The 22,639-nt window shown below is 41.5% G+C and overlaps 1 protein-coding gene across 2 annotated transcripts in view; it reads right to left on the bottom strand.

Annotated features, from left to right (window-relative positions):
- Positions 1-22,639, bottom strand: part of epb41l3 (erythrocyte membrane protein band 4.1 like 3) — a 161,987-nt gene that overhangs the window by 10,737 nt on the left and 128,611 nt on the right. Inside the window, exons 13-21 of one of the 2 annotated variants that reach the window (XM_033020056.1) lie at positions 21,990-22,046; positions 20,249-20,284; positions 19,945-20,010; positions 18,086-18,274; positions 17,402-17,500; positions 16,236-16,340; positions 7,231-7,467; positions 6,571-6,693; positions 979-1,383 (exon numbers count right to left, since the gene is read on the bottom strand). In XM_033020056.1, the coding sequence (XP_032875947.1) occupies positions 979-1,383; positions 6,571-6,693; positions 7,231-7,467; positions 16,236-16,340; positions 17,402-17,500; positions 18,086-18,274; positions 19,945-20,010; positions 20,249-20,284; positions 21,990-22,046 (1,317 nt within the window). Of the gene's footprint in view, positions 1-978; positions 1,384-6,570; positions 6,694-7,230; positions 7,471-16,235; positions 16,341-17,401; positions 17,501-18,085; positions 18,275-19,944; positions 20,011-20,248; positions 20,285-21,989; positions 22,047-22,639 lie in introns of both variants that reach the window. The other variant, XM_033020057.1, reaches the window with a different exon arrangement.

Raw genomic sequence — 22,639 nt, 5'->3', positions numbered from 1 at the left:
TACCAGGGTTGGGGTGGGGGGGGGGGGGGGGGCTAGCACTAGGACCCAGCACAGTCAAACCCAGGGGAGTGGGAATCTGCAGCGTGGAAACTTCAGGCCCGGTGCTGAGTCTAGGCTGCAGGTAAGGCGATGGTTGCGGTCTGCTGGAGGGCAGGGGAGTGGAGTCCGGGTCAGCGGGCAAAGAGTAGGAGGTTCCGATGGTCGGTGAGGTTCGACGGGTTCGGTAAGGCAGCGAGTTGAGTAGGCCCCCCTAGATCTCGAGGCCCTAAACTTAAGCTTGTCTAGCTTATATGTAAATCCGGCCATGATGACAAATGAGGCGTTTTATCTGCTCATGGAGGAAAATGTCAGCTGCCTGTGTAATTTTAGAAACATAGAAAATAAGTGCAGGAGTAGGCCATTCGAGCCAGCACCGCCATTCAATACGATCATGGCTGATCATCCAAAATCAGAACCCCATTCCTGCTTTCTCCCCATAACCCTTGATTCCGTTAGCTCTAAGAGCTATATCCAACTCTCTTGAAAACATCCAATGAATTGGCCTCCACTGCCTTCTGTGGCAGAGAATTCCACAGATTCACAACTCTCTGGGTGAAAAGGTTTTTCCTCATCTCAGTCCTAAATAGCCTACCCCTTATTCTTAACTGTTTGATATTGTTATTTGATTTTGATGTTGAAGGAAACTAAAGTTGAGCTGACATCAGTTTCCTACCAGCCATGTTGGATTCAAATTACCCCCAATGTTTCTAAATTTGAAACAACCTGATGACAGGAACAAAGTATCAGGTGTGCGTAACGGGTGATACAAATCTTATAACTCAACAGCAATTACACAACACAAGCATTTGAAGGTGTTTTGCTGTGATTTTGCTTGCAAAATAATAAACAGTGCAGATGTTGATAGAGATGTCTGTGGAAACAAATGGATTAATGGGGATGGTTATGAACGTTGGTAAGGAGGTGAGGGGAACCAGTTACCTCAAACTGAGGTTGCGTTTCAGATTTTTCTGCAGGTTTGCCTGCCATTTCAGGCTGATCCACCCACCCTTGAGCAGAAGGTGGCCCTTCTACAATTTCATCTCCTGGTTGATCCACCTTGGCACTCGCTTCCTCCTTCTTATCCTCTTTGGTCTCCACGGTCGCCATGCAACTTAGACCCCTTGCATCACCAGATGAGTGAGCTTTGCTCGCCTCTGCTAAAGTTTCCCTCCCAACTCCTGCCAGCTTAGCGCACAGAGCAGAAGCATCCTCGCTTGCATGCACATTCATCCCATGCTGCGTTTCCATCACCATTGTTTCCTGAATTATCTCCATGGTCTTCTCCTGCTTGTGGACTTCATGTTGCACCATTTTGGGACTCTCGTCCAAATTCATATCAGGTTTCTGGAGAGATAAAAAAACTTTTGTGAGAAAGTGTAAGAAAAAAACGGAATAGCTACTATGGTGACACGTTGTGTTAGGAGCTATCAGCCAACTCCCTCTTTAATTGAACTGTACGTTTTACAATCTAAATATGGAAAAAGTACACTTATAAAATTCAGTTTTTATTGTGTCTAAATGCTCAGTCTGTGGAAGTATGATGAAATCTAAAGTCAAAAAGCTGGGTAAGATATTCCAAATGCAAGGCACAGATTGATGTAATAAATTGATCCATGGCATGCTTTTGGCACAGAATGTATACAAAGTAAAGTCTTCTATAATTACAAAAATGTTCAGGCAGTTTTTCTTCCTTAGTCAATCATTTTTCTCCATCTTTCATGACCCTGCCACTCATTTTTATGTACATTCCTTCCTCTCAAACATTATCTAGTCACCGAGAGTTTTCAAACCATCAGCTGATTTGGTGGATGCAAAATGTTTGCTGTCATAGAATAGGTTATCAGCCCAGATACAAAATAAAAGGCGTACTGGGACATCTCTTCATGAAAGTGAACTTCAAAGAAGAATTTCCTAGCCACAGCATAAGAATATATATTTTGGTAATAGAAGCAATTCAATCAAATGGACAGATATGCTCATTACACACACTGTGATATGTAATTCCGCAAGTGTAATGGCTTTTCCCATGTGCACCTTGCATACAACCACCTTCTGATAATCTGCTGTTGGACTCACTCCATGGAAAGGCCAGTAATCCAAAACAGTGGTTCTGTTTTTACCCTTCATAAATGCTACCTGACCAGTTGGGTATTTCTGGCATTTTCTGTGCTCATTTCAGATATTCAGCCTCTCCAAGTTTTTGTCTTTGGATGTCCTCATATCACCGATGCCCTTGTAACAGGTGCACTCAGTACCACTGAGCACTATCAATTCAATCTGATGAATAACTATCATCATAGTTATGGCCATTAATGGTCCCATCTAAATGGTCCTCAAGGTGATGAGGGGAACTGCGTTGTGGCCCGCTGCAGTGCACATGGTGAAAGGACATGCACTCAGTGCAGCTTGCGGAAGGTTAGCATTGCACCTGTAATTTGCTGGTGATGCTAAGAGTGATTGTGGAGAGTGATGGGAAGGAATGCCAGACAAATGACCTGCTTTGTCCAGAATTGTCCAGAGCTTCTTGATTGCTGTTGGAACTACACTCCTACTTCTGGATTGTGCCCTGTATGCAGTGGGAAAGGGTTGAGAGTCAGAGGGAAGTCACTCACTATAGGGCAGGGCACTCAGTCTCTGAACTGATCTTGCAGGTATGGGATTAATGCAGATATGGGATTAATATGGCTGATCCTGATAGGTTTCTGGTCAGTGGTGGCAACTGTCAAGTTCTCACTTCTCTTTCACCTCCTTCAACCAAGGCCGTTGATGCTGATGGATCTGTCACTAGCTCTGGCACTTGTAGTATATGAATGTTATGCCTTCATTCAGCCAAGCCTGAATGTTGTCTGAGTCCTGCTGCTTTGGCCATGTGAAGTCTTGCAAATGGAATTGAAAACTGAAATCATAAGCAAATATTCCTGTTTCTAGCATGACATGGAAGGAAATTTACTAATGCCTTAGTCTGTTTGGGCCAAGGGACACTACCCTAAAGAATTCCAGAGACATGTCCCAGGATTTACACTGGACATATTTCCAGCTAGTGAAAGAGTATTACTGATTCCCACGGTCTTTAATTTTACGAGTGTTTTTTACTTCAGTTGCTCAAAGGTTGTCTTCATGTCAGTGATAGTTATTCTCACTCTATATCACTTAAACAACACTTTTGTTCATAAATGAATAAAAACTGAGGTCACACATCACGATGCTGGGAGAGAAATCCAAAATATGCATTGTTATTGGTAAGAACAGCCACATAACATGTAACATCAAATTTCAGATTCAATTTAAGAGCATGTTGACAAGTATACTGGTTTTGGACCATGGTATAATTGAAGTTTTTGCTAGATGCAGCAAGTTATAAGGTGGCTCAGCCATTATTTTTAAAGTCTTATGGCTTTATGAGTTGAATAATCTGAAAAATGAGCTCTATGATGATGGGGGCCTCACCAGGAAGCATGAAATTGACAACAAAAGTTTCAGATTTATCTTTTCCATTTATTTTATGGCTCTGCAATCTTTGACAATAAATTGGAAGGGGGTCAAGTCAAGTCAAGTCAAGTTTATTCGTCACATACACATACGAGATGTGCAGTGAAATGAAAAGTGGCAATGCTTTGTGCAAAAAGACAAACAAACAAACTATAAACACACTCATAAACACACACATATTCTTTTACATATTAAATATTGGAAGGAAAAACGTTCAGTAAAGTTAGTCCCTGGTGAGATTTACAGTCCGAATGGCCTCTGGGAAGAAACTCCTTCTCAACCTCTCCGTTCTCACAGCATGGCAACGGAGGCATTTTTGCCTGACCGTAGCAGCTGGAACAGTCCGTTGCATGGGTGGAAGGGGTCTCCCATGATTTTATTGGCTCTGGAGTTGCACCTCCTGATGTATAGTTCCTGCAGGGGGGCGAGTGAAGTTCCCATAGTGCGTTCGGCCGAACGCACTACTCTCTGCAGAGCCTTCTTGTCCTGGGCAGAGCAATTCCCAAACCAGATGGTAATATTTCCGGACAAGATGCTTTCCACAGCCGCTGCGTAGAAGCACTGGAGGATCCTCGGAGACACTCTGAATTTCCTCAATTGCCTGAGGTGGTAAAGGCGCTGCCTTGCCTTACTCACGAGTGCTGAGGCGTGTGATGTCCATGTCATATCATCAGAGATGTGGACTCCCAGATATTTAAAACAGCTCACCCTATCCACAGGATCCCCATTTATCCTCAATGGTGTGTATGTCCTCGGATGATGTGCCCTCCTAAAGTCCACGATCAGCTCCTTCATTTTTTTGATGTTCAAGAGGAGGCTGTTATTCTGGCACCAGAGTGCTAGATCAGCCACCTCCTCCCGGTAGGCCTTCTCATCATTGTCTGAGATCAGGCCCACCACCACAGTGTCATCAGCAAACTTAATTATTGAGTTGGAGCTGAACCTAGCCACACAGTCATGTGTGTACAGGGAGTACAATAGGGGGCTGAGGACGCAACCCTGGGGCGATCCTGTGCTCAGGGTGAGGGACTTCGATGTATTCCCTCCCATCTTGACTACCTGGGGCCTGGCGGTGAGAAAGTCCAGGACCCAGGCACACAGGGAGGTGTTGAGCCCCAATTCCAGTAGCTTCCCGGCCAGTCTGGTGGGGACTATCGTGTTGAAGGCTGAACTGATAGTTCAGTTTGTTGCTGTTAATTTTTATCATATCCATTATGATATCCAGTTGGATATGGTAAGTGCAGAACTTTGACTTGATCCATGGTGATCTGCTCCATCCAGAGACTGCTGGTTTGCATAGAATATTTCCATGTTGTAACAACTTCTAAGTTTAAGGTGTTCTTGAAGCAGCTTCATGGCATGGTCCATCATCCCTAAATGAAGAGATCTGCCTGGCTTGACGAGCATAATAAAGGAAGGGACGTGCCAGGTCTTTAAGATCACCTATGGTCTGTCTATGTTGCTTCAAGGATGCAATGATAGAGTATTAGGCATGTTTAGAACTGATCTAGTTTAGTACTACTGAAAGGGTTATGGAAGGATGCATCCCAAACAATAAAAGGGTGGGCATCCTCAGTGCAAGAGATGTCCGTCCCCCCCCCCCCCCCCCCCACTCCATGGGGGCGAATTAACATTATCCAAATGGCCTTGGGTTGTTCACACGCACTCAGTTTGGTCACACTTAGCATGGTCATATATACTAATGCATCACTCCCAAATACTTTCATAAATCGCATGTTTAATCAAAGTGATATTGATCGTGGGTGAGCATTAGTTTAGTTGGTAAAGAAAGATAGATAGCATAACCAAGCAGGCGTCGTCTATTACAATGTTCATATTTATGTCATGAAGCTTCAGTGTCAATGTTGTGGATTTTCCACGAACAATTACTCTCAGATGTATGCCATTGTTCTGTCTCCTCCAGTTGTGCTCCCCCTGCTGGTGGAGCATCATGGAACAGGGTAATTAAATACAGGCTGAGAACTCCCAAGTATTTATTCAAGCATCATCATCATCATCCTTGGATTCATAGGAAGCCCATCTCCAATCATAAAGATTCTTGCACATTGCACAGTTAAGGCAATAGGGAGCACATAGCAAATTTACAAGGAGCCTAAACCATTATTTTTACACGTGTGCACATGGGATGTGCTTTTTTGATGTGTGACCAAATTAAAGTGTTGTTACACATGATCCGTCGTGGGTCAGTGGCTTCAGCGCAGGTTTGCCATTAATTCCTGATCACCAGTTGCTTAACTGTGAGAAAGCAGCACGGAGAGGCCAGATCCTTCCCTGTTCAAACTAAAATAAGTGGAAGAGACTCACTCTCAGGTTACAGCGGCCATCATTCTGGATTGGGCATGGAAAGTAACATTAGGCAAGAGCATAGAAGAGATCACACTCTAGGATAAATCTAGAGCTTGTCCACCAGAGATTTGTGCTTCAAAGTATTTTTATTTGCACAAGGTGGGGTGATGTTCCTTTGTATCCCTTGTCGCACCTGTACACAGGTTAAATATCAATGACCATCAGGGATAAGTAGTTTAAGACCATGGGCACAGCTCAGGCTCCTTGTGGAAACTTGATGGAGACCCTCATGCCCTAACTTTGTCTAAGAGTCATCAGGAAGTAAAGAAATGTTTTAAAATAAACTTGAGATAACAAGGATAATTAAAAAAAAACAAAACATTTTTGTTTGTTAAAATACAACAACTTGACTCATCATCAAAAATGGTCAAATCATTTCTCAGTTGGAATATCATGCCCAGGAAACAAAGAGTATGGGAGAAAGGAGACTAATCATCACGATGAAATCTACAGAAATCTGTAAAAGTAGGATAGTGTGTGACTGGAAAATAATATGTTAAAAGGCAAACCACCAATCTCACAGGAAAGGAGAGTCCTATTGAGCCCAGCATGTTTTTTTTTATAATGCAGAAAACATACCAGAAAGACAAAGCACAACAAATAGCTAGAAGTAGAAATAACAAAAATGGCAAGACCAGTTAAGGGTGGAAGATTTCTTAAAGGAATATAAAACACCTGAACCCAGCTGTAAGATGAAGCAGCAGCCCATTCCTTTCCATCCATTTGTTTTCGTGCCGAATCTATTAGATTGGAGACGTCTACATTTTTTGAGGTTACTTCAGAACCAGACTGCTTTGTCTGTGTAGACATAGAAAGTCAACATATAAAGCCAACTGACATACATAACTAGGTCAACATTAGGCAGACAAAAGTTGTTTCAGAGATACAGATTGGAAATAAGAGAGCAAGAGAATAAATAGGATGTATGGAAAAGCAAAATAAAGGAGGAGTGTAAGGAAAACAGGCAAGAGGATGAGATTATAGGTTAGTACTTAGGAAAGTCACACATTACAAATAATTTGCTTGGAGGAAGGGATATGCAAAAGAATCTTAAGTGAACAATCTGTGCAAAAAGTCGCAGTAGTCGATGAAGTGTTTATCTGGTGAAATGAAAATCAGGATCAGCACGATAAAGCCTACATTTTGTGGATAATTGAACAAAACAATTTGTAATAGCAAACAAAAGTAAAAACCATATTGGAGTACTGGCTGGGTACAAGCAAATTGCAGGTAAACTCAACGGTGGTTTTAGCTGTGTTAAGCGTACTGAAGCAAGTGCTGCCTGAAAGTCATGCGTTTTATCTTTAGACTGTGACAGTCAAAGGCAACAGTTACCAAAAATCTTGATCCCGATGTCTCAGTAAAATAGTGTGCTGTGGCAATAGTAAACATAGGCTCTTCACCAGTCTTCCATTTGGTCATTGAAGTCTCAATGGCAGGCTCCATATCAGAGATTTCAATTCCTTTCTGTCTTGGAATCTCTTTAGGTTTCAGACTACCTTCATCATCATCTCTTTTTGTTGCCCCCTTCTTTGAAATGATAGTTTCTTCCAGAGTGGACAGCACAGTTTTCTGTTGTTTGACAGATGACACAAAATCCACCAATTGTTGTTGTTTTGACTAATATACATCTCCCTTCATCTTCAACTTTCCCCATCTCTGCTAAACAATGTGAACTATAGCATTGTCAATTGGTGTCGGTCTATCGGCAGAATTCCTCTCCTCCCTCCCCTACAAACTTGCATTTCAACAGTCATTTTGATCTAGATTGCGATTTTTGCAGTGATTAATAAAGGTTCAATGCAGCATATGTAAAACGATAAACATGTTGTAACCTTGAATGCAGAAGTTAAATGTTTGGCTTTGTTTCCAGGGCTGCAGTCCCAGAGATGCCAGCCATGCTACAATTAATCCATGGAATAGAAATTGGTGCCTTCTGCAACTGATGGGTAAACATCAGCCAGATTTGCAGCAACGTGGTGAACCACAATTACTTGGATATTTCCAAAGGAATATAAGATTTAGTGTATAAAATTAGTTTTAGTCCATGGCATTGAAAAGTCTACAAGCTATTTTGTAAGGAAGGGCTTTAAACAATGAAGAATTCACTGACATTACACTGACATTATGCTTCAAACTGAATTTAACAATCTTTTTACCCCCTCTATTTGCTGTAATATATTATTGACCTATTTGAAAGGGGGAAGCACACAAGTGAGTAAATAGTATATAATAGAACCGCTTGGATAGTGACTTTTATATAAGCTACGTAATTTGCAAGAGAAAAGCTTAAGGTTTTCAGAAACACATGTCTCCTAAAGAAATAAAGTACAAAGAAACACACAGAGGGAACAGATGAATCAAAACATAGAAACGTTAATCTGAACCTGCATAGCTTAGTTTATTGAAGGTACACAAAAAAGCTGGAGAAACTCAGCGGGTGCAGCAGCATCTATGGTGCGAAGGAAATAGGCAACGTTTCGGGCCGAAACCCTTCGTCAGACCGTCTGACGAAGGGTTTCGGCCCGAAACGTTGCCTATTTCCTTCGCTCCATAGATGCTGCTGCACCCGCTGAGTTTCTCCAGCTTTTTTGTGTACCTTCGATTTTCCAGCATCTGCAGTTCCTTCTTAAATAGCTTAGTTTATTGCTTTGTGGCAATTATACCGCTGGAGGAAATTGTATTTGATATGATTTTGTGTTGAAGAATGGATTACTGAATAGGGCCTCTTCTTAGGCCAGAGGTCATCTGCTCTTTCTCTATGGCACATTCTTGAGCTCTGAATGTGGCATAAAAATGAAGAGTTATGGCTGTTTATGCTGAGTTCAAGACAGAATTCAAGGCTGAGAGATAATAGACTCTGTGGTTAGCTTTGGCTATGTTAAATTATAATGAGGTTTAGATAAGGGATGGATGCTTGGAGAGGAAAATAATCAGATTGATGGATTTGTGACCTTCCTTCTGTTTATAGAAAGTCAAAGAAGCAGATGTACTTTTGAGGTAATGGTCTGAAGTTGTAAATTTATCCTTTGTTCTGTAATATTTGTAAAAGGCCTTGCAGATGAGATCGGAAATCCACCTCCCAGAGATAGCAGGAAAAGGTGCTGCAAATTAGAATGAAGCTGTATCCTGGCACAAAACACATATCATCAATTGTTGACAGATTTACGACCCATGTATGCTTGGAGTCGGGAGGTGTGTGGGTTTTGAATTTAACTTAAGAAGCTGTGAAATTCGGCGAACTCATATAATTAATGTTTTAAGACATAGGTAATAGTATTTTAAACTGTGTAAAATTGTAGTGAAACCATTTATGAAATGTATTGTGTCTAAGTAGGGTTGTAAACATTAGACTGTTTAGATTTATAGAAATATCTTTCATCTTGGTATGGAAAGTGTGTTTTGTTTGTATGTCTTGTGTGATCATTGTATTACATATGTATCTTATATTTTGAGGAGTGTTCTTTGATAATTGAGCCTACTGGGGTTTTGCTGTGTTGAAATAAAATAATTCTAAACAAAGTTAAACCACAGGCAAACGAAGGTTATAAAATGAGGCCAGAGAAGTGGGGGATCATGTGACTGCTGTTGTAAATCACCAGAAGGACAGATGATTGGTTACTAGTTTGTCATATCCTCTGTATCTGAAATGTCTAATACCTATATAAAGCAATGAGTTTGTATCAAAAACACAAATTCTTTGGAGCTGCCCCGGAGCTTCTAGCACTGTGTCGGAAGGTTCAAAGAATTGACTCAGTACTGAATCAAGAATCGATTTCAACAGCTACAAGCGTTTGAGTCACGTTTTCTTGACATTAGATTGACAAAAGAACTCAGTTTAACACAAGCATGCATAGGCGCTACATGGGGATTCTGTTTTAGAACCAAATATGCCGTAACGTCACAAGTCTTTCATAAACCTTTAGATCACTTGCATGTAACAAACACCTAAATAGAATCACCACATTTTAAATGTTAGGGAAAAAATGAATATCCACCATTCCCTGCTCAGGATACAGTATGAAACTGTAGTATGAAATGAAATGGACAAGGGAGAGCCAGTGGATATAGTATACCTGGACTTTCTGAAAGCATTTGATAAGGTCCCACATAGGAGATTAGTGGGCAAAATTAGGGCACATGGTATTGGGGGTAGAGTGCTGACGTGGAGAGAGAAGTGGTTGGCAGACAGGAAACAAAGAGTAGGGATTAACGGCTCCCTTTCAGAATGGCAGGCAGTGACTAGCGGGATACCGCAAGGCTCGGTGCTGGGACCGCAGCTATTTACAATATACATCAATGATTTGGATGAATGGATTCAAAGTAACATTAGCAAATTTGCAGATGACACACGCTGATGATAGAATTCTCACGCTGTCTTCAGTCATTGCACAGCAAAGGTCCTATAGCAGAGCTATACGATCTTTGCTGCACAGTTTGTCTCTTTGCGCCACATGACAGCGATCCTCACAGTCTGGGGAAGCGCTTCGGTCCCGGGCAGCGGGTGTCAGCGCCTCTGTGTGCCGACTGCGAGCACTGCGCTGCCGGCTGCTGCTGCAGCCTCGCTCCCTCCCTCCATCCTGCCCTTCAACTCACAATGCACCGCCAGCGCCGCCAATCCACGCTACACCGTGCCCGCTAGTCTCCCCATTGGGTGGCCGGGAGAGAGAGGGAGGAGAGAGGGGGGAGAAAGAGAGAGAGGGGGAAAGAAAAAAAGGGAGGGATGGAGTCAGAGACAGGGGAGGGAATGTAGAGAGGGGATGAAGGGGGAGGGGGGGTAGGAGGAAGGGGAGAAAGAGGGAGGGTGAGGAAAGAGAGGGAGGGGAGGAAAGAGGGAGGGAGAGTGAGGGGGAAGGAAAGGTGTGTGTGTCTGTCTCCCTGTGTGTGTCTCCTTGTGCGTGTGTGTGTGTGTGCCTCCCTGTGTGTGTGCGTGTCTGCGTGTGTGTCTCCGTGTGTGTCTCTGTGTGTCTCCCTGTGTGTGTGTGTGCTTCCATGAGTGTGTCTGTGTGTGTCTCCCTGTGTGTGTCTTCCTTTGTGTATGTGTCTCCCTGTGTGTGTTGTCACATCCTGGCCTTAGACAGGGCTGCCAACTCTCATGCTTTGAGCGTGAGAGTCATGCATTTCAGCCAATTCTCACGCTGATGACAGAATTCTCATGCGGTCTTCAGTCCCTGCACAGTTTGTCTCTTTGCGCCACATCACAGCAATCTGTGCAGTCTGGGGAAGTGCGTCGGTGGACGGCTGTGAGTGACGTCGCATTTCTTCTCTTCTCTTCTTTCTTGGTTGGATGTGCAGCCGCCGACAACATGAAGCAGCCGGAGATAGAACTAACCAGGTGAATCAGTTGTAAAACATGGGGGGGACCACAATGAGGCCAAACATCTAGGACAGGGTTCGGCAACCTATGGCACACGGGCCGAATTTGGCCCGTAACCCAAAAAAACGCAGGTTTTTTTTCAATTTGTTTTCGCGAGGTCGGGGCAGGCGAGCCGATCTGAGAACTGCAGCCAGTCCCTGGGACGCGAGCTGATCTGGGAATGGCAGCCAGTCCCTGGGCACGCAGAATGCCAACTTGATCATTATGGACAAATTGGGCCAGCCATGTACATGTTGTGTAACTTTGACTATGCAGATCTGAATGGGCTTAGAATGACCATTTAAGCAAAATTGCCCCCACTTTCCCCATTTTGATTCTTGAGATTAATATCCCTTTGCTCTGGTAACAGCGTTAGTACTTATGAGGTAGTTAGGAAAAGGAACATGTTCTTTTTGTTTAGTTTGCTTTAATTTGTTAGTTGATTGTTTGTTGACTGCCATAATTTCTGAAATGGTCTTAAAGTAACTTAACTGTTATAAAGCAGTAATAAGTGATTTTTGCCCAAACAATTGCAACTTGCATAAAATGTTTGCATTATTAGCAGGACTGCCAACTCTCACGCATTGAGCGTGAGACTCACGCATTTCACATAATTCTCACACTCTCACGCTGATCACAAATTTGTCACGCTCAAAAATCTGCAGGTGCTCAAAGTTCAAAATAAAGTAAAAATTGTTTTTGAGGTGATTAAAATCCATAAGGGGAATATAAGGTGAATGCATAGTCATTTTCCCGGGATATGTGATTCAAGAACTAGCGGGCATTGGTTTAAAGCAGGGGTGTCAAACTACCGGCCCGCGGGATGATTTTGGGGGGGAAAAAAGTTTCTCCCGTGCAGATGAGATGAGACACGGCGGTGGTCCCAGCATCAACCCCCCCCCTTCCCCCCCCCGAGGCACGGCACACACCTCCCACCCTCACCTCCAACGGCTCTATGTCCGTCGGCCGCTCTGTCCACACCCCATGGAGTTTTAACCCTGGCCCGGAGTTAGGAGCGGACCGGGTGAGTGGGGTCGTCGGTGCCGCATCCGGAGTCATGGGGATGAATCCCAGGCTAAGGCTCCGCTTCGATGTCCGACCTCCGGGTCACTGATTCTCACCTCCCTCGGACCCCAGCTGGACAAGGAGCACCTGGGCCGGCCCATATTCCCTGGGGGGGGGGGGGGGGGGGGGAGGGAAACGCTCCCCGGGCATCGCGAATTCCCCCGCTCATTCCGGATGATGTCGCCGTTTCACTGACACACACTCTCACACACATACACTGGCACACACAAGGTTTAAAGGGATATAGGCCATATGCGGATAAATGGGACTAGTGTAGATGGGGCATCTTGATCTGCATGAACAAGTTGGGATGAAGGGCCTATTTCCATGCAGTAAGACTATGACATATTGTAGAAAGGGTGTAATTGCTCTGGAGAGGATCCAGGGGCGATTTATGAAGATGTTGACAGCGCAGGAATTTTTCATTTTGAAGAAAGATTTGATAACTGGGATTGTATTCTCTGCAGCAACGGAGGTGAAGGAAAAACTTAGTTGAGGTGAATAATATTATGAGAATAGGACCTGTTTTGCTTAACAAATAGTGTAGGAAGGAATTGCAGATGCTGGTTTAAACTGAAGATAGACACTAAAAACTAGAAAAACTCAGCATATCTGGAGAGAAAGAATGGGTGATGTTTCGGGTCGAGACCTTCAGACTGAAGAGGTTGAAATCCAGCCATAAAACACAGTGACTGGATCCAAAGGGCAGAAATCAGAACCATGTGTTGACGTGACACCACAATAAATATATTACAGACAAAATAATTTAATGGGGTGGCACGGTGGCGCAGCGGTAGAGTTGTTGCCTTGCAGCACCACAGACCCAGATTTGATCCTGGCTACAGAATTTGTACATTCTCCCTATGACCACATGGGTTTTCTCTGGATATTCCGGTTTCCGAAAGAAGTGCCGGTTTGTAGGTTAATTGGCTTCTGTAAATTGTCCCTGGCGTGATGGATGGAACTGGTGTATGGTAGATTGCTGTTCGGTGTGGACTTGGTGGGCTGAAGGGCCTGTTTCCATATATATTTTTTACATATATATCTTGATTTCATTGAACCATATATGATTGAATATGTGGCATTATTTTTGTCTTGTTTCTATATTCAACGGGTAAGGTTGATTGATTTATTTGTGCAGAACAGTGATGGAAGTCCGACTCTTGCCTTGTTTCTCTGTGTTTTTCTGCATATATATGCATAACAGCATGAATATAATCTGATTTCCATACATGAATATAGTCATTCATGTGCTGCACCTGTTGATCAGAGCCTGGCTCTATTGTGGAATGTAATTAGGAATGTAATTTAGCCTAACCTTATTCATATTTAGCCTAACCTAATCCAATTTAAAGCATAAATGTTGCATTCAAGTGTAAGTTAAAAGACTCGCTACAGTATGCACCATATTGCACAATTTCAAGCTGAAAAATGTGAAAGCTCCCTACCGTGGGAGGGGGGGGGGGGGATACCCCCCTCCACCCATTGGTTGCTACGCTCCCTCGCAATTTCTCACTCTCAACTCTCACCCAATGTTGGCAGCCCTGAGGTACAGCAGGCAGTGAAGAAAGTGAATGGCATGTTGGCCTTTATAACAAGAGAAATCGAATATAGGAGCAAAGAGGTCCTTCTGCAGTTGTACAGAGCCCTAGTGAGACCACACCTGGAGTATTGTGTGCAGTTTTGGTCCCCTAATTTGAGGAAGGACATTCTTGCTATTGAGGGAGTGCAGCGTAGGTTTACAAGGTTAATTCCCGGGATGGCGGGACTGTCATATGCTGAGAGAATGGAGCAGCTGGGCTTGTACACTCTGGAGTTTAGAAGGATGAGAGGATATCTCATTGAAACATATAAGATTGTTAGGGTTTGGACACGCAACAGGCAGGAAACATGTTCCAGATGTTGGGGGAGTCCAGAACCAGTAGCCACAGTTTAAGAATAAGGAATAAGCCATTTAGAACGGAGACGAGGAAACACTTTTTCTCACAGAGAGTGGCGAATCTGTGGAATTCTCTGCCTCAGAGGGCGGTGGAGGCAGGTTCTCTGGATGCTTTCAAGAGAGAGCTAGATAGGGCTCTTAAAAATAGCGTAGTCAGGGGATATGGGGAGAAGGCAGGAACGGGGAACTGATTGGGGATGATCAGCCATGAGCACATTGAATGGCGGTGCTGGCTCGAAGGGCCGAATGGCCTACTCCTGCACCTTTTGTCTATATTGTCTAAATTATATCCTTTGCTAGTAAACCATGCTGGCTATGCAACAGGATCATGGAGACACTGTAAATAGGAATAATGTACCTATTAAGTGATACCTATTAAGGAACATTATGTGATGTCAGAGGCAAAGAATGTCATCTCTATGGGTTATCGGTTGAAATAAATTCTCATGATACAAATCACTAATTTTTTTGTCTTTCATTCCCTTCACAGCCTTTGCCATGATTTGCAAAACTTGCCTCCTCCAATTCCTCGAACTTCATTTGTGTGCAAGAAAGAACTGCAAATGCTGTTTGACACCAAAGCTCTGGAATAACTCAGCGGGTCAGTCTCTGGAGAAAATAGGTGATGTTTCGGGTCAAGACCCAAAACATCACCTATTCTTTTTCTTCAGAGATGCTGCCTGACCTGCTGAGTTACTTCAGCATTATGTGTCTATCCTCCAACTTCATTGTCTGGATCAGTGGTACAGGTCCTGTCCAGTTTTACGACTATTCACAAAAATATAGAGAAGATCAAAGCCACCATCTAGAGTCCAAGCCCAAACTGGCTACACCAATTACCTACCCACCTCTGGTCATCATCTCAGGGTGAATCAAAGCCTGGACACAATGCCATAACCTTTCATGGATATATCTTTACTTCTATTGCACTCCCTACTTCATCTCCATGCCTCTGCTACTTCTAGATTAGGGCACTCCAGTAATCTCCGTTACACGTCCAATTCACTGCGAAGGTCTTTGCTTAACCTGTCTCATTTATTGATCAGGCTTGTCTCATATATATTCACCACTGCCCCCCAAAGCATCAAATAAAAAAGGGAAGCATTCACTAGTTTAAATTCTTAATGGTGTTCCCTTCCTCAATTCTGTAACCTCACAAACATTTCTCAAACTCCACCCTTCTGTCTTTGGCCCATTACGCATTTCCTGCACCAGTTACTGATGTCCCTGTCTTCCGATCCTTCCGCCCCACCTCTGCTAAATAGTTCATCTCCAACCCCTTCTTCCTTTAAGGCTCTCCCTGAAATTCATCTCTTGGACCAAGCATTTTGTCACCCAGAAAAAGACACAAAGTGCTGGAATAACTCAGGTGGTCAGGCAGCATCTCTGGAGAATATGAATAGGCTGTTTTGGGACACGACTCTTCTTCAGAATCTGAAGGGTCCGGTCTCGAAACAAAGCCTATCCATTTCCTCCAGAGGCACTGCCTAATCACCTGGTATTCCAGCACTTTAGTGTCCTCTTTTGTACAAACTAGCATCAGCAATTCCTTGTGTCTACAATTTTGTGACCCTGCATGTGATCATCTTTTCCCTATGTTTTATTCGGCAAATTGTGTTGGGTTTTCAAATTTAATCTAATTTCATGTAATATTATTGACACTACAAAAATGAGCAACGATCCATCACATACCACAGGAATACCAGTCACCAAAGCAGGGCTACAGTGTATTAAGCAAGCTCACTTAAGCACTTACTGACTTATTTTTTGCTCCATGAACAACCCATTATTCTTGCACTTTTCCCTTTTGATTCGTATTGAGATTAGTTAAGAATAACTATAATTTTTAACATTTCTGCTGATCAAATTAATTTTCCTTTCATAGCTTAGAGTTGAGTTATTATATGCTGAAATGTTCCTGCCAATAATTTCAAATATTGATTTTTTTTTTGCACAAATGAATTTAATAAAGATAACAACCTCTTGGAGAGATGAGGCTGTTTTGCTGATCACAATTTCATTAGTCACCAATGTGCTGTGACTTGTAGTTGGCTCCTTATCTACTTCCTTACGCTCCTCTTCAGCCTGAGTGAGAAGAAGTATTATATCAATTTACAAGCCAATTAATAGCTTTAGTAGCTTTCAAGCTCCAATGAGTATGCCAAGTAAACCAGCAGCACAAAATGTGCAGTGGAATAATTTTCAGACACAGATCCTTAGCTGCCACAATGCATGTGGGGATTTGTAAATGGGTGCCTCTGAAACAGTTTTTCCCTTCACAAGTGGAAGACTGAATGGAGCATTCTTAATATATCCCATTGTGCATTTGTGACTGATAAGGTTTCACATTAGGAAAATGAATTAACTGGATTCTATACAAACATTTAATGAAAATATTCAAAATGGGCCAATGCACAAGCATAGATGAGCTGGATGAATCTATATTTGTTCTCTCTGCACATGCTTACTAATCAGTTACATGCTTCCACTATCTCCTGTTTTTGTTTCTCTTTTTTCAAAGAAACATGTTTCAATAAATGGGAATTAAAAAATTGAGTACCTGTACTTAATTTTGAGTAAGTAGTGGACTGTGTGAAGCATTTTCATTTTCAATCCAAATATATGCCACTGAACAAGCATGGTGCAATCAACACCAGTGGTAGGATTCAACACAAATCAGCTCATCCAGCAAATCTTGCAACAAACAATGCTGTCTGACCTACTTTCAAAGTTATCCTTTGCGGGCTTTGAAAATGAGAGATGCTGGCCACAAAAGATAGAACACTTTTGGCAACTAGTTTGTTTCTGTATAAATACTTAGTCATTGACAAAGATCTATCCAGGAGGTATAGATCCTTGTCAGTCCTAATGAGTTTTTATGTAATTTATTGGCAATGCTTAATCATAGCAATCTGCAAATAGAGCCTATGTTGTGGCACTGAAATTGTCAGTGTTCCAAAAATACAGCCAGGAACACAAGATCCTGTTCTTCAACATAGCAAACTCTCAGATCAGTGTCCATAATCGAAATCTCAATTATATCCCAATGGTGGTTACATTCCAATATGAAATAGGAGATGAAGGAAACTAAGCCAGAAAAAAGTTGTGCCATACACAAGAATAACAAAATACATCAGATATGATACCTTTGCTAATTTTCCATCATCTTTCATCACAGTGTCAGATGTGGCAACAGTCTGTTTATCCGACTTGCTTTGCTGTATCTCACCAACATCTGCTTTGGTCTGACATGTTAAAACATTTCAGTGACATGCATGAAATCTTTCAGAATGGGTAACATTAAAACAGAAACACAAAGTAACCAGAACACCATCTTTGAAAGCATATTGTTGTCCAATCGCTTCAGACTAGAGATAAAGCATGGAAACAGGCCATTTGGCCCACCGAGTCCACGCCGACCAACGATCACCCCATACACTAGCAGTATCCTACACACTAAGGACAACTTACAATTTACAGAAGCCAATTAACCTACAAACCCACATGTCTTTGGAGCATGGGAGGAAATGGGAGCACACGGAGGAAACCCACGCGATAACTCGGAGAACGTGCAAGCTCCATAGAGACAGCACCCAAGATCAGGATCAAAACTGGGCCCCTGGCACAGTGAAGCAGCAACTCTACCGCTGCGCCACTGTGCCCCCCGAACTTTAGATAACTACACTTGCAAAAATAAAGTAATCTAAAGAGATTAAACAATGTTGTAATATATAACTTTAGCAACGAAGAGATTTAAAAAACGGTTGGTGTGTTGTCATGTGCTAAGCCACAGAATTTTGAATGGACTAGTATTAAAATAACAGAATTACCTCCTCAGGCACAAGGGGTTCAATCATAGGTAAATCATCAGTCTTTGAAAAGGATCTAACTGGAGAGGCAGATAACCTCTTTTCCCATTCATCAGGTCCAGTTTCTGAGGTTGATTCCAGAAATGTTCTTTTCATCTCATTTATGTTGGCATGGTGCTTAACTACCTCTTCTTGAGTTCTGTCATATTCCTTTATCACATATCAAAAACAAAAAATAAATAGCATTTTATCTCAACATTGTATTCATCAAACTGTGAGTTTCTATGTCTTCTAAACAAAAGTCTAGTATGGATGTTTCCATTTGTTTGAAAACGTGAATCATTTTATGATGGCCACTGAAATAATCAAAAGATCAATCGAAGGTGCCTTTATAATACATTTGCCTTGTGTTGAGCAGCATTTTTTAAGCTGAACAGCAAAAATTAATTTTGGACATAGTTCATGTCAAAAAATTAACGCCTTCGAGAATCTTACTAGAGGATCATCTACTTTGATGACTTGTAGACCCGAAACAGTGGTCAGCTGAATCTCTCTGGAAGTGGTTGAGGATTAAAAGGTCCAGGTTTGCCTATGTCACAGATCATGACTATACTGACGTATATCCGGGATGTGGGTGGGGGTGTGTGACGGGAGTTTGAAAGAGATGTCATCTGAATGCTTCTGTGCCAGTGCAATTGCAGCCCAATGAGGAATTAATGCCTTCATACATGGGGCTCCATGCATCCTGTCTAAGCAAACTATTGCAAACAACAACTCTCTTCCCATAAAGTTGCAGTAAAGACAAGAAATGGTAGCAGATATATGTGGACTGCTGACCATTCCTGTCAAAGATAGGCCTCAGCATTAAGCAACAAACAGCAGAGGCCATTTGGCACATTGTGCTGATCGGCACGCAGATAACACAGTGATTATTTTCACTTCCCCATCTCCTGCCATCATTCTCACAGCCCAGCAAATGGTTTATTTTTTTCTATTCTGTCCAAAACCACACTTAATCATGCCTTTAGTTTATATCAGCCAACACTGGTGGGGGGGGGGGGGGGATGCGATAATGCATCTGAATTCCTTAAATTAACTGCACTGAGAATAGAGGGTGGTCATATTTGGCTGGAGGTTCTGACTTAATATCACTGCAAGTATGCACATGCAGAAGAATCAAGGGCAGGCTATGTCCTGACTGCATCATAATACCCTAATGTACAGGAGCATCAATTGAGCCGACTGCCCCTGCTATTTGTGCAACTGTAAACCAGGAAGGAGTCAAACCTTCCACACAGGAAATATGAACACAATTTATGGCCTAGTTTTCCAATCATAAATTTGGGCTCATTGTTAAAGCAATATTGCTGTACATATCTAAACCCCAATACTGCAGGAATATCTTGGAAGGCAATGGAAATAATTCGCACTAGTGTTCCATTAAAATTGTCCAAGCTACATAATTTACTAAACAGATAAGGTGAATTGAAGAAAACAAAATCAGCTGTGCATACTCTTTGATGGCCCTTGTAGAAACCTCAGTAATAAGTGTTACTATGTTTTAATTTCCAGAGAAGAAAACAATTAACTTGAACAACTGAAACTTATGCTGGAGTTAAGAAAGTATACGCACATTACAAATAACTCCACGTTACACAGCACTATTAACACACATTATTTTACTTACATTTTAATTAGACAGTTTGAAGGAACACACAACCTCTTTTGTGCGGTGTTATTGTGGCTAGTCAGGATGAATGCACTACATGCATTAAACTCACAGCAATCCTTGTTAAATGACAGATCAGCTAATCGCTAGCTATGTTGAACCACCAGAGTGCACAAACAAATAGTAATGTGCAGCTTAAATACATACAAACCTCTAACATAAGGTTACTATGTTTGACATATACATTTTCACCTTTGATTCGTTCTACAAGACTATTCTGCAAAAAAAGCAAAAATAAAATGGACATAATTGTGGAAGAATTACAAAGGTAGGTATTGGGAATGAAATGCTGGCAAAGGAAGAAACATTATTTATATCGAATAAGTTCTAATTCTTAAGCAAAGCTCAGGAAAACATAAGTTTACAACAGAAATGGAAAGGGAGTAGGAAACAATAATTTATTTGATAGACTACACTAAAATCTAGTCATTGACATAAAAAGGACTTTCTTGTACCTGGATCTTGGATTCCATTTCATCCTCTTGATCAGACTGATAGCATGAAGGAGGATTTAAAATCATAGCTTTAACAACATTTAATCACTTATGTCAACATTCAAATTTATGGTGTCAGAAAATCCTTACCAATTTAACCAAACTTAGTTTGGCATTATTTTGAAAGGATTGTGAAATTATATAAAGTATGAATGGCAAGGTCAAGAAATCGGTGAACATGATCAAATTGGCTGGTTGATTATGACCCCTGATGGTGATAGATGACAATATTTGAAAACTTGAAAATAACCAATGGAAAACAAAAGCTAAGAGACTTGCCACCTTAAAAACAGTTGAGGATTATAATCTACCATCTACAGAGTCAACAGTTCATCCTTAAAGAAGCGAATACAAACCAACATAAAATATTCAGTCAGTCCAAATTCTTACAACTAGCACTGTTCACACAACTCACATTACATGTATGTATATATAAGTAAAGTATGAGCTCAGGGACACTATTGATACATTATTTAAATAGAGATAAACCTAAAAATGTTGTAACTATACAAATTCTTATTAGTTCCATGCACGTTCTTAATTGCTGTCACCACTAAGATAGATAAAATGTAAACTTATTTTTTCCCATTTTAGTGAATACTGTATTCAGCAAGTGTGCTAAGTAATTGGTGAAACCACAAAGTGGTACAGGTGGATACATTTCAGCTGAACACATCATTTAAATAAAGCAAAATAAAATTCCTTAAGTACCAGTAACATTAAGTGACTATGTGAAATGTGAATTAAGTTTAAGTGAATCACTTGAGGACAAAAATAAAATCATGGTTAGAGCTGTAACTTCATGTCTCCAGCAATCACTCACCTTCCAGTTTCAATAATATGAAATCCTCTAGGCAATGATTTATATATTCTCAGATTGCCCAAGGAATAGACCACTGGCTAACACAGTAGAACAATGAAACAAGTAAATCTCAAATAGGGAAATAAAAGATGAGATGACGGCAGAAAATTAGCAGGAAAGAAGCACTATTTTGTTACATACCAAGAGGACTGAGTAGCAATTTTTCACAGCTTGTATTACCATTGTTCTGGAACTGTCACAGTTTGTTTACAAAACCAGCAGCAGGTAGAAGCTTGGTAATGCAGAATCCATTATCCCCACAAAATAGTAAAAAAAGTACTCATGTCCATGATATATCACAAAATGAGTTTTGATATCAGCTAGCTAATCAAGTCTTTGCATGCAAACATGGAAGGGCACCAAAGGACAAGTTGCACAAGGTCAATTCTGCAGGAAAATAACCTGCATATCCTCATCTTGGGAACATTAGATCAGCCATTAAAGTCTGTGCACTGCTGCATTTTCAAATTAGTCACATTACACCTACTCTTAAGAAGGCACACTGAATGAATGAAGAAATAAGAGCAAACACAGAAGCTCTTGAATCAATTGTAGAATGGGGCTTCCTGGAAATGCCACAGATCGAATTTTCATGCACTATATTTCTTCGGTGTCTTTTTGAACCATTCTGGCTTACTGTTCTTGCCAGCCAATTCTTACTTTAACTTAGAATAAGCACTCTGTTATTTTGTAGTTGGCACTCCTTCACTCTAATCTGCAAACCACATTGTGGCTACATTAATGTCAAATTAACAGCTGCACTCTTTAAACACTTAGGCAAACGAGTGAGATCGTGAGGACGATTTCCATGGGAAGTGTAGGCCCGTGGAATGTACAAACCTCTGCGGTGGTTTCCCCATCAGCAGGACCAGTAGTGTCAGTCTGCTCACTGTCAGTCTATTTGTCAGCAACATCCCAAGATGTCCAGCAGGAAAGCAGGAATAAAAATACATCAGCCTTGTCAGAACATTTAAGCTTATTGAAGCAAGATGTACTACTCATTGTGCCTTTGCTTCAGTAACAAAAATAAAAGAGGCTTATTAGAAGCACAAACAAATAAAATGAATGGAACTGGATTAGGGGAAGGCTGAAGGCAAAATGGGAAGTGCAATAGCAAGTTACAAGATTGAATATCTTTTTAAAAAGAAACTCACAATTTTTAAAGCCCTCATCAAAATGGTATTTCAGTTCTTTAATAATCTAAAATTTTAATTTTGTGAGGAAGGCAAATATTAACAAGTAACTTTCCCCAACAAATTTGGGGAAATACCAGTCCAAGGGAATCACATTTTAAGTCATTCCAATTAATGGGGGAAATAACAAGCAGTGAGAACCCCTTTCCAAAGTAAAGCAGATGGCTAATAGAAATAACTTGAATAAATAATGTGTGGGCTAAGCACGCAGAGCTAAATAATCAATGGTGTATCTCAAACTAATGACAAAGTGTCAACAAGTGATCATGAAAGCAACGGCTAAATATACTCAAATGC

Source organism: Amblyraja radiata, chromosome 4 (genome assembly GCF_010909765.2).
Source record: "Amblyraja radiata isolate CabotCenter1 chromosome 4, sAmbRad1.1.pri, whole genome shotgun sequence".
Taxonomy (NCBI): Eukaryota; Metazoa; Chordata; class Chondrichthyes; order Rajiformes; family Rajidae; genus Amblyraja; species Amblyraja radiata.
This window is presented reverse-complemented; position numbering and strand designations above follow the sequence as displayed.